This window comes from Anarrhichthys ocellatus, unplaced genomic scaffold, assembly GCF_004355925.1.
Source record: "Anarrhichthys ocellatus isolate YVR2014 unplaced genomic scaffold, GSC_Weel_1.0 scaffold47, whole genome shotgun sequence".
Lineage (NCBI taxonomy): Eukaryota > Metazoa > Chordata > Actinopteri > Perciformes > Anarhichadidae > Anarrhichthys > Anarrhichthys ocellatus.
In genome coordinates this window covers 1,644,490-1,656,117 of record NW_022280077.1, presented here as the reverse complement: position 1 = coordinate 1,656,117, position 11,628 = coordinate 1,644,490, and the positions used below count along the sequence as shown (strand labels likewise).

At 39.6% G+C, this 11,628-nt stretch overlaps 2 protein-coding genes across 2 annotated transcripts; one reads left to right on the top strand and one right to left on the bottom strand.

Annotated features, from left to right (window-relative positions):
- The first annotated feature begins 300 nt into the window (after positions 1–300).
- On the top strand, positions 301–4,093 carry ing1 (inhibitor of growth family, member 1). The gene is made up of 4 exons (XM_031869545.1): positions 301–406; positions 1,421–1,603; positions 2,473–2,621; positions 3,158–4,093. Exons 2-4 carry the CDS (start codon positions 1,465–1,467, stop codon positions 3,791–3,793), a joined length of 924 nt encoding a protein of 307 aa, XP_031725405.1. The 5' UTR covers positions 301–406; positions 1,421–1,464; the 3' UTR covers positions 3,794–4,093.
- Positions 4,094–4,996: 903 nt separating this feature from the next.
- ube2al (ubiquitin conjugating enzyme E2 A, like) lies at positions 4,997–11,612 on the bottom strand. The gene is made up of 6 exons (XM_031869562.1): positions 10,572–11,612; positions 7,115–7,195; positions 6,957–6,982; positions 6,744–6,833; positions 6,569–6,657; positions 4,997–5,784 (listed from the first exon to the last, which is right to left on the bottom strand). The coding sequence occupies exons 1-6, from the start codon at positions 10,613–10,615 to the stop codon at positions 5,656–5,658; spliced, it is 459 nt and encodes a 152-aa protein (XP_031725422.1). The 5' UTR covers positions 10,616–11,612; the 3' UTR covers positions 4,997–5,655.
- Between the last annotated feature and the right edge of the window lie 16 nt (positions 11,613–11,628).

Sequence of the window (11,628 nt, the reverse complement as noted above, 5' to 3'; positions counted from 1 at the left end):
AGTGACTATTTGAACTATTTCTTGGAAGCCGTCACGGGAAAGTCTTGTTGCCACAGCCAAACAATATAGACTTAGAGCTTGAAAACATACTAGGGTCATGTTTACTACTGCCAAGGGAAGGGGAATTCATGCATTTAATAAAATTTGTAATGATAAAATAGCCTGAAATCAATGGTTGAAGCCAAACGGAAGTATTATTATTCAATGACTTGTATCAGTGGCCGCTTCGTACATATTTGATCAGGCACTTTAGCTGAGAGCTAAAATTAAAATCCATTGGGCTAGTAGGACCCACACTATCATTACACTAGTGGTCCACTCTACACACGACCTAGCGTTAGCAACAACAGCATCACGGAGTGTTCAACGTCTGCTACAGAAAACAAAGCTATTATTATCCACACAGGTACGTTGACCTGCAAGCCACCTCGCTACAAACTAAATAAGTTTAGTTAACCTTTGTTGAATGATTGTTTTTTGCATTGCGTCTCATGTGAATCTTTAAATAACGTTATGCGTTTAAAGCTAACAGAAGCTAATTTAGCTAACAGTTACATTGAAGCGAACATGATATAAATAAGGCCGCTTAAAGTGTCTAAATTATTGCATAATGTTCGTAATGATCTGTGTAATGGTAGCTTGTGGATGTAGTTAGCAGTTGAGTGTTGTGTGTTTGTTTACGATGTGATTGAATGAAGTGTTTTTCTTCACACTGGTTAGGCACATTAACGTTGGGTGACGTTTCAGCGCTGTCAGCACGCGATTAACATCACTGACAATATATGTATTTGTGTAAAGTAACATTTTTAGAGTTGGCTAATCTCAAATGTGCAAAGAGGAGAAAGTTCGTAACGTTAGCTAACTGTAACGGTTATTTAGTCGTGAACGACTAACAGACACAGGAGCTGTTGTTGATGGACATAATTAATCGGACTTCTATGTGGTTGTTTCCACACGTTTCCTGGTGTTAATTAATCGGGAATTCTAGCTAGCTTACCTAGCTAACATCAGTGTTGTGCTAACGTTAGTGTTTAACGTTGTTGTCAGTATTCACTTCAGTAACTAACGGTAACATGTTGTCCATCTGAACTCGCCCGAAAATGTTTTTAGTTGTTTTCTTCTTGAACAGAGTTGTTTCTTCTGCTCCAAACTAGTCTCTCTCTCTGTTGGCAGATTTATAGTACACGTAGCAAGCGATCTTTAGGATGGCTGACTTCAGATCAGTTGCCCCCTCCCCCTTTCTCATTTTGACTATTCTAGTGTTTATTTGCTTTATACTGGAAATCAAGACAGATATACAACGGTTTTTATATCAGGGACGTTTGATGTGACGAAATGAATTAATAGTTGTCAGGAAAACAGCATTTGGACATCTTTTAAAGCAACACTACACATTTTGATAATGATTTGTTGGTAACAGGTGCAGGTGTCGGGAGTGTCCTCCGGGAAGAAAAGGGGTCCGCGATGTTGAACCCGACCAATGGCGACCCGAGCCACGTCGTTGTGAAATACGTAGAGGAGTATTTGGACCTGGTGGAGTCACTACCGTTTGACCTGCAGAGGAGTGTGTCCCTCATGAAGGAAATTGATGCCAAGTATCAAGGTAAAAAAAAATAAGTCCTCACAATTAATCAAAATGTTATTTATTAAAGGCAAAACGCATATCCTATAGACTTAAAAAAACATCTTTGTTTGGTACAGATCCTCGGGAAAATCACATGATAATCATATTAATATGTTTTTCCATGACAAGAACAATTTAAGAATCATCATCTACATTAATCAATACTAAATTAATTGCAAAAATCATATAGTAACATATAGTTAAGCAATTACTTAACAGATACGTCGGCAAACATTGTAATCAGATATTGTGATTGTACATTACATGTATACATTCATGTTTTTTTTTTAACTAAACCAAGTGAATTAGAAGGTACTTTAACAAGTGTACCGACTGAACACTTAACAGATTACATAGCAAATAGTAGACATGTAGCTATAATGTACAATTACACACTACATTGTAGCTGCATGTCTGAACCTCTCCCACTAGATCGAGCCTAACACCCAGCACTTTGCTCTCTCACCAGTCTCATTACAATCCCCCAAAGTAGTGGGTCTCACCTCCTGTCTTGTCCACATGGCATGCTTGATCAACACACAGGATGCACCTTTCATCTTCGCTGTCTGCAGACTAAACTTGACAGAGTTGTCTCCTTTCTAAACTGAACTGACGTAGTTTCACGTAGCTAAAACTGATGCAGTCTAATGTCATGCTAGCCCATTTGGACAGTTTGTTCACTCATTATTCACTGGCTAAAACACCCTCCTCACCACATAATACAGTCAAGAAAATTATCTAATATGACAAGTAATATAATTAAGTTTGTGTGTACCTTTTGAGAATCTGTCGAATTTCAGTCGTCCTATTCCCATCTTAATTCCCCCCCTTGATTTCTTCTTTGGCAGATGTTCTGAAGGAGCTTGATGATGCTTATGAACGGTATCGCAGAGAATCTGACTCACTTCAGAGGCGAAAGCTTCAGTCATCCATTCAGAGAGCGCTGATCCGTAGTCAAGAGCTCGGAGATGAGAAGATCCAGATTGCCGGTCAAATGGTACGTTAAGGGAGCCCCGCAGCTGCTCATTGGCAAACCTCCAGGTCTGAGTGTGTGCAACTGTGTGAGGACAGAGAAGTGCTTTTCCAGGAACATCTGTGCTCAGAAAAAATCTACCCTGAGTAAATTAAAAAAAAAAAAACAAAAAAAAAAAAACCTGATAAAAGGCCTTTTTGTATTGGGTTGTCCATTTTGCACATGTTTGAATTTCTTTGAAGGTTGTGAATACTTATGTTGTTGCTCATCTGGTTATTGACAGAATGTATAATGTTATACTGCATAACTGGATAAACAAGGAGCATGTCTAAGCAAACTGATTTCTTATTTAAGAAATATGGTTTTATTAACTTTTCACATACAAAACATCAAAACATATGGTTCATCAAAGGAATGTCATTCTACAGCTTGCAACTTCATGCCCAAACAAGTTATGGTCTTACTTCTAGTTTCAGTTTTGCAAGTTTTCAGTCTTCCACATGTACTTCAGACGACGGCAGGCAGAGCTTTACAGTAAATCTGAACGGTCTTTGTTTCAGGTGGAGTTAGTGGAGAACCGAACACGACAAATCGACTGGCATTCTGAACTTCTCCTTTCCTCTCAAGAAGTCCCAGAGACTCACGTTCCCACAGCAACATCCACGACAGCCACTGCTGTGTCCGTGATGTCGTCATCATCCTCAGCCACCGTTACTCCGGGCAAAACCGTCCAGCACGAAAAGAAGCGCGAAGAGGTTACCCCAGCCTCGGCCGGTGGAGACAAGGCCGGAGGAAAACGCTCAAGACGTCAGAAAAACGGAGAAAGCCGGGAAAGTTACGGGGCTGTGGAGCACGCGGAGGAAGCGGGAGTGGCCGCATCCCGGGAAAAGAGGGCCAAAACGTCGTCAAAGAAGAAGAAACGGTCAAAAGGGAAATCCGAGAGAGAGGTGTCCCCGCCAGACCTGCCCATCGATCCAGATGAGCCGACATACTGCCTGTGTGAGCAGGTGTCCTACGGCGAGATGATTGGCTGTGATAACGACGAATGTCCCATTGAGTGGTTTCATTTCTCATGTGTCGGGCTCCACCATAAGCCCAAAGGCAAGTGGTACTGCCCTAAGTGTAGGGGTGAGAACGAGAAGAGCATGGACAAGGCCTTAGAGAGGGCCAAGAAGGAGAGGGCGTACAACAGGTAGCTCGCTCTGTCGGGCCCAATGAACACTAAAAAAAATATTTTGTTTCGTCTTTGTTACCATTTACTGGCAGCACTGTTTAAAAAGTGAACGAATGTTGTAAATAGTTATTTTTGTAACTTCTGTATGGCTGAGAAACAAGACTGTTGCCTCCTGGTTGGTATTATTTGTAAAAGATGGACACAGTACAGTTCAACCTGCATGTAACTTACTGCCCCTTTGTTTTTATCATGCATGCAACATCTTCCACTCCTTTATATATGCTCAATTCATTTCACAAATAAAACGTTTCTAAATAAAGAATCATTTGAAGATGTTTTCACTTGCTAAGTGGCACAAAAAAACCAACCACGGCTGGTTTAAAGATTAGTTTACATTCCTATGCCTCCAGTCCAGAGGTATTATGTTTTCAGGTTGTCCATCCGTTCTTATGAACGAGATGTCTCAGGAAGGGTCTGGGGGGGGGTTTCTTCTTTGGACATGAATTCATATGCTAATTATGGAGGAACATGGATGCAAATGGTAAGTTGACTGGGTGGCAGAGGTTAAACGGTGAGGCGATAATTCTAGTTAATTACATTTTATGAGATACTATACTATGGCTTTTTAAATTGAATAAATTACATACTATACTAAGCTTTTTTTATGGCATTCTATGGCTTTTCAAAGCATGTATTGGGCCACAAATTCATATGCTAATTCTAAAAATGTATGACAATCTAATGGGATCAAATTAAGTGATGATTGACTAGTTGGCGGAGGCATATAAATCATGACCTGTTATAGTATCGTTTGACATACTGTACTATAACTTTATGACACTATACTAAGATGTTTTTATAACATACTATGACTCTTCTGTGAAATACAATACTATGTATATGCTATATTTTTATGGCTTATTTTACTATAATCTGTTTTGACGTACAATATACGATGACTTTTCTGGCAGATTGATTTCCCCTCTGGTGACCGTGTTTTTGACATGACGCATTGCTCTGACATGCATTATCACTTTGGCTTTAACAAAAGGTTACCTCCCTGTGTTGCTATAGTGAGGATTTAAATGCCATTATTTAACCGTGCTTTACCTTATGGTCAGTGCCTCATTGATTTGTAACCCCTGTCAAGGAAAGTATGGTTGTTTTCAGTCTCGTTCAAGAAGTCTTGAACTTAGCTGCAATAAAAAAGCGTCTCACATAAAGATGGATTTGCCATTTTTATTTACAAGTGCTGAAAAAATGACACGGGGGACAACCAGTGTAAAATCTGTACATAAATTCAGTTGCAGGTTTCTTATATACACGAGTACTGAACAGGAACGTGAATACACTTTTTCTGTCATGCATGTAACAGAGTTCAAAACACAGCAAAAGACACGGCGTAAAGATGTCTGATTTAGTTGTAGTCCGTGATGCTCGGGCTGCTCATTCTCCTAAAGGGAAGGTCGGATGGATCACATAGGAGCTGACAAACGAAAAGCTAAAGAGCACAACAGAACATGACGGAATTCATACACCCTCCAAGACATTTAGCACAAGTCATGAGGAGCTATTACAGCGAGTAAGAACACACCAGAATTTTTGAGTAATGGCCCACAAGTCCATAGTGACGAAACATCAAGGCAAGATTCAGCACATTTCCCCTGACCGACTGGAAAACGTGGGATAGAATGGAAAAAATGAATCCCTCTTGACGGGCAAAAAAACAAAAACATTCTATGAAGGGAAGTTGACGGTAAAGTGCATAAAAGCTTAAAATCAAAAAGATGGGGGGGGGGGGGGGCAAAAAGTAAGAGGTACTCCACTAAACCTTGCAGCACACACAGCTTAACGATGGAGAGAGCAGCTATCGGGATTGTCAGGTCAACTGTCTCTCCAGCTTTGTTCTACGATGGCAGACACGCGCTTCTCGTACTCCCGCTTGTTCTCCTGGTACAGCTGAGCGGCCTGACTGTTGGCGGGACTGTTGGGGTTTGGTTCATCAAGCAGGGACTGTGGGAGGAGAAGAGAAATACTGGCATAAGCACGGTGTTAGGAAGATAAACATGTCATTATTCCCTCTCTCATATCTATTTTATATTGCTGTCTCCTTAAAATAAATGTATTTATTCAAGTTTCTCACCAAAAACTACAGTTTACAAGATTACACTTGAACACGATCGCGTTATAACTGCTTGCTCTTCGCTCGGCTAGAAGCAGGACTGTGCGAGGGAGAGACTCGGTGCGTCGCTGCGACTACTCTGAGCAGCATGCATGAGAGTGAAAGACAAGACAATAAGTGTCTGATTAAGTTGTTCAAAATGGTTTTATGTTTGTTCCTCTGTGGCTTATTTTGGACCTGTAGTTGTGACAAATTGCAAGCTGTTGGTCTGACAAAACAAGACACTTGAAGATGTAAGATTGGGCTCTGGACATTTTTCTGTTTTCTTACATTTAAAGTTCAAAAGATGAATTTCTTAATCGAGAAAATATTCAAACTATCAAATAAATCGCTACTGAAAGTAACTGCAAGTAGCAACCCTCCCCATCAGTATCAAATTCTAAGTTTCACCGTATTTTCAAACATTACCATTAGCGTAGGTTAGCACAGGGGTTCATTTTGTACAATTGTATATGTGTATTAACGACTGTAGTCTAAATCTTGAATAATTACAAGTTAAACATCAAATATGTGATCAAATAAAGGTCACAGTTTCTCAACGTTAAAGATAGGGTTTGCTTTCTGTTTTGTGTTACTGCCTGACTTTATAACATATATGAATATATTGTTGTTTACCTGGATAGATGTAAGAATAGAGGACACATCATATGTTGGACTCCAACGATTCTGTAGGATGTCCAAACATATACTTCCATCTGCATAGACTGTGGGGAAACAAAAACAACACAATCAAACACGACACATGAATAGCAATACTGTAATAAGCCAGAAGATAGTACAACAATCCTACCATTTGGATGAAACATCTTTGACACAAATCGTACTGTGGGTGGTTTGTTGGGGTATTCTTCTGTGAACTCTACAATGAGTTTAAATGTACCTGGGACAGAGACGGGACACAAAAAAGACTATCTATGTAAACATATTCTAAATAACATGCAACAAAGTGACAACATGCCGTACTAAACTAAATAATAATGACTCAACAGAGTGAGATACTTACCATCCTCAAAGGGAGTTCCTTCGGGGCTGTGAGTGTGACGTAAGACAAAAAGGGATTTCGTCATTCATTTTGAACTTCTCACACACATTTATTACATCTATAGCTGGGGGGGGGGGGAATCTGTCCATGTACATCACGGCTGTGCATCGATGTCTTACCCAAATATGACTGCATTCCACGCCATAATGTTGTTTTCCGATGGGGCACCACTGACGCCAGCAGGCGGGTCCTCTTGTAGCCTTCATAACAGAAAGGTAAAGGGTTATTGCAGGACTCCAGTCAGGTCAATGCCATGATTGACTGAGTACTTTCCTCTTGACAATAAGCCAAATTCTATTTTTGAAAATAGGGGTGACCCCGAGTAGTCTACTACTCAATGTAAGGAGCCTCATTCAACAGTCTCACAGTCAAATCGTCGCACTGGCTGAAGTGTGGTTATGAAACAAAGGATTATTCCAGTCGGGCTCTATGGTGGTGCTGAATGTCTAATTTGACATAGAATAGCTTTATTTCTCCCAATAATATTCTATTTTGGTGTAAATATCAGCCTATTAATACTGTTAAAAAATGTGAAAATAACTCAGGTGCTTTCTATCAATCTTCTTGGTGTGTGTCAATAATTCCCAAATGTATGTTGAAGGGGGGGGAATGGAATTGGGGCCTGTACTCTGGACAGCGCCGCACCTTTACAACCTTCACACTGGAAACCACATCGGCCATTATTACCGGCTAAGCAATAGTCACATGTATCTTGGCAGCCGATAATTTTGTTGTTTGTACAATGAGAACAGAAAAACTATTCAACAATCAGTCAACGATATGCAACACTTGACCGATCAGTATTTTCAAATAAATGTAACTTTACCTTTCTGGCCAGAGTAAGCAGAAATTAAATGTATTACTGATTGATTATTGTCCCACTCTGGTTGTACCTTTTACACATTTAACTCTGGTGATGTTTAGTATTTTAGCAAAATGCAATTCAGTCTTCTGAGCAAATTTACAGGTGCTGGTCATATAATTAGAATATCATCAAAAAGTTGATTTATTTCACTAATTCCATTTAAAAAGTGAAACTTGTCTATTATATTCATAATTACACACAGACTGATATATTTCAAATGTTTATTTCTTTTAATTTTGATGATTATAACTGACAACTAAGGAAAATCCCAAATTCAGTATCTCAGAAAATTTGAATATTACTTAAGACCAATACAATGAAAGGATTTTTAGAAATCTTGGCCAACTGAAAAGTATGAACATGAAAAGTATGAGCATGTACAGCACTCAATACTTAGTTGGGGCTCCTTTTGCCTGAATTACTGCAGCAATGCGGCGTGGCATGGAGTCGATCAGTCTGTGGCACTGCTCAGGTGTTATGAGAGCCCAGGTTGCTCTGATAGTGGCCTTCAGCTCTTCTGCATTGTTGGGTCTGGCATTTCGCATCATCCTCTTCACAAGGTTACGGTCAGGCGAGTTTGCTGGCCAATTAAGAACAGGGATACCATGGTCCTTAAACCAGGTACTGGTTGCTTTGGCACTGTGTGCAGGTGCCAAGTCCTGTTGGAAAATGAAATCTGCATCTTCATGAAGTTGGTCAGCAGCAGGAAGCATGAAGTGCTCTAAAACTTCCTGGTATACGGCTGCGTTGACCTTGGACCTCAGAAAACACAGTGGACCAACACCAGCAGATGACATGGCACCCCAAACCATCACTGACTGTGGAAACTTTACACTGGACCTCAAGCAACGTGGATTGTGTGTCTCTCCTCTCTTCCTCCAGACTCTGGGACCCTGATTTCCAAAGGAAATGCAAAATTCACTTTCACCAGAGAACATAACTTTGGACCACTCAGCAGCAGTCCAGTCCTTTTTGTCTTTAGCCCAGGCGCTTCTGACGCTGTCTGTTGTTCAAGACTGGCTTGACACAAGGAATGCGACAGCTGAAACCCATGTCTTGCATACGTCTGTGCGTAGTGGTTCTTGAAGCACCGACTCCAGCTGCAGTCCACTCTTTCTGAATCTCCCCCACATTTTTGAATCGGTTTTGTTTCACAATCCTCTCCAGGGTGCGGTTATACCTATTGCTTGTACACTTTTTTCTACCACATCTTTTCATTTTCCTTCCCTTCGCCTCTCTATGAAGAGCTCTGTGAACAGCCAGCCTCTTTTGCAATGACCTTTTGTGTCTTGCCCTCCTTGTGCAAGGTGTCAATGGTCGTCTTTTGAAAAACTGTCAGGTCAGCAGTCTTCCCCATGATTGTGATACAATCATGATACAGAACTAGACTGAGAGACCATTTAAAGGCCTTTGCAGGTGTTTTGAGTTAATTAGCTGATTAGAGTGTGGCACCAGGTGTCTTCAATATTGAACCTTTTCACAATATTCTAATTTTCTGAGATACTGAATTTGGGATTTTCCTTAGTTGTCAGTTATAATCATCAAAATTAAAAGAAATAAACATTTGAAATATATCAGTCTGTGTGTAATGAATGAATATAATAGACAAGTTTCACTTTTTGAATGGAATTAGTGAAATAAATCAGCTTTTTGATGATATTCTAATTATATGACCAGCACCTGTATACACATCACATTAGCAACTAAGCAACTGACTCTGTCAAGTAATCACGCAATGAATCATGTAAATAATGGGCATTGTAATTGCTTGCCAACTACAGTGAATCATTTTAAAACTTTTAGCAGCTGATATAAACATTAAGGTCATTACTAACAGACCTTCACATTGTGGCAGCTTGAAGTCCAAGCTAGATTTGAATAGGGGGACATTTGTGAAAAATGTTGTGATTAACTGTATCCTAAATTCAACATCTCGTTGATAACAAAATAAAATAATTACACGTCAGAGCATTGTGTAGGTAGTGGAACAACACTCCTCTTCTCGTCACATGGACCCTTATAAACTCGTTAGCAGTTAAAGGTTAACGGTCAGAACGGAGTTAATCTCTCACACCTTCTGACACAAACCGTAGGACACATATTTGTCTAAGTCAAATACGCTCAGTTGCAAAATTAATAAACTATAGATGCATGTGAAAGATTTTAATAGCTTACTTTTGATGAACTGTTGTACTTTTGTAGGGACCGAATGGTAACAGAGCTAATGTTGGTTAGCATCGTACATTATGCCAGTTAATGTTGAAGAAACGAGAGCCTTAAATCCACGAATCATTAACGTTGGATACGTTGCATTAAATGTGTTAAGCCAAAGTATAAAATAGCAAACCAGTCTCTTGTCACGGGCATTTAAATATCTAGTATACAGAGTTAGCTATCAGCTGTAAACTGTAACTCTATCCTGCTAACTTACACATCAATGCTAGCAGCTAGCAGCGTTAGCTTCTAGCTGGCTCTGGGCGAAGCGCTTTTACTAAATTAGTGTTATTTCACTTAAATATTTCAGGTTCTTAAAAACACGATGCGATACACCGTATTTGCGTCACGTTCATATCTATGGTTCAGATCGGTGAGTCAATACGTTAATATATTAGTATATATAAAACATACTGGTTAGCTAAGCTAACGTTAGCTGTTTTTGACAAATCATAGCCAACTAACATCAACCGGTTAATTCCTACCCATCAACTTACCGTTTAAAATCTCTCATAAGTCTCCTTCTAGCCGGGGTTGACATCGTGTACTCGTGACACACGTATTGATAACCTCAATTATTTGATCGAAAACGTTATATTGTGTTTAATGGTTATTTTTACTTCTTCACAGTGGGCCGACGCTTTCCGTCGTTCTCTAGATAATCCTGACTCTCTAGTTAGCCCAGCTAGGTTTACCGGACGATACCACTCTTTGGAAAGAGAGGGGAGACTATTTAAAATCCCGAGTTCAAAATATGTTTTTGCAGAGGAAAATAAGTACAGGTATTTTTGCCGTTAAGAAAAGTCATTTTGAAAAGTACATTTTGTTGTATTATCGGCAAGATAGTTATATATCACGTTGTTTTATTTGACAGGATTTTATGTCTCCCCCACTCGCATTCACAGTGACGTGGTGTTTGTGCAGCGCAACTATGACGAAGGTCGCCCCCTCGTGACAGATGACTGTCAGTAAAGTATACTAAAGCTGAGCCTCTACACAGGCTGGAATAAACGGGCTAACAATGCAGCTAGATCATAAATACACAAGATAGTAAAAAGATGGATCCCAATATATGAAATAAGAGGAAGTTTTGGGGTTCGACAATACCACAATTTCTATACAGCTAATTTATTATTAGCCAACATGGCATCTTTGCATGGATATGGATTTATTTGACGTTGTCGAAACAGCTGTCCAAAAATAAGCTGAATCAAACTTTAACTTTTGCAAAACTGTTTTAATTCTTAATGAGTAGCATGGGTTATTCAAACCAAGAAGCGGGGATCACAGAAACGGAATGTAAATATTGGCAGTGGTTCAATGCAGATGCTTAGTTTAGCATGTCTATATACAGCGTAATCAAACTTTAATAATAAGCTACACAAAAACTTTCTCTTTAACAACACAAACAAAAATCACTTCTTAATCAACAATCTGTTCCATATTTCAATCCATCCACGACGGGCCTGCCCTTTACAAAAGCAAAAACAAAGAATTTCAATGAATAACTGGACCACTCAATGGCTTTAAGGCAAAAATAATGCTGGTATATAT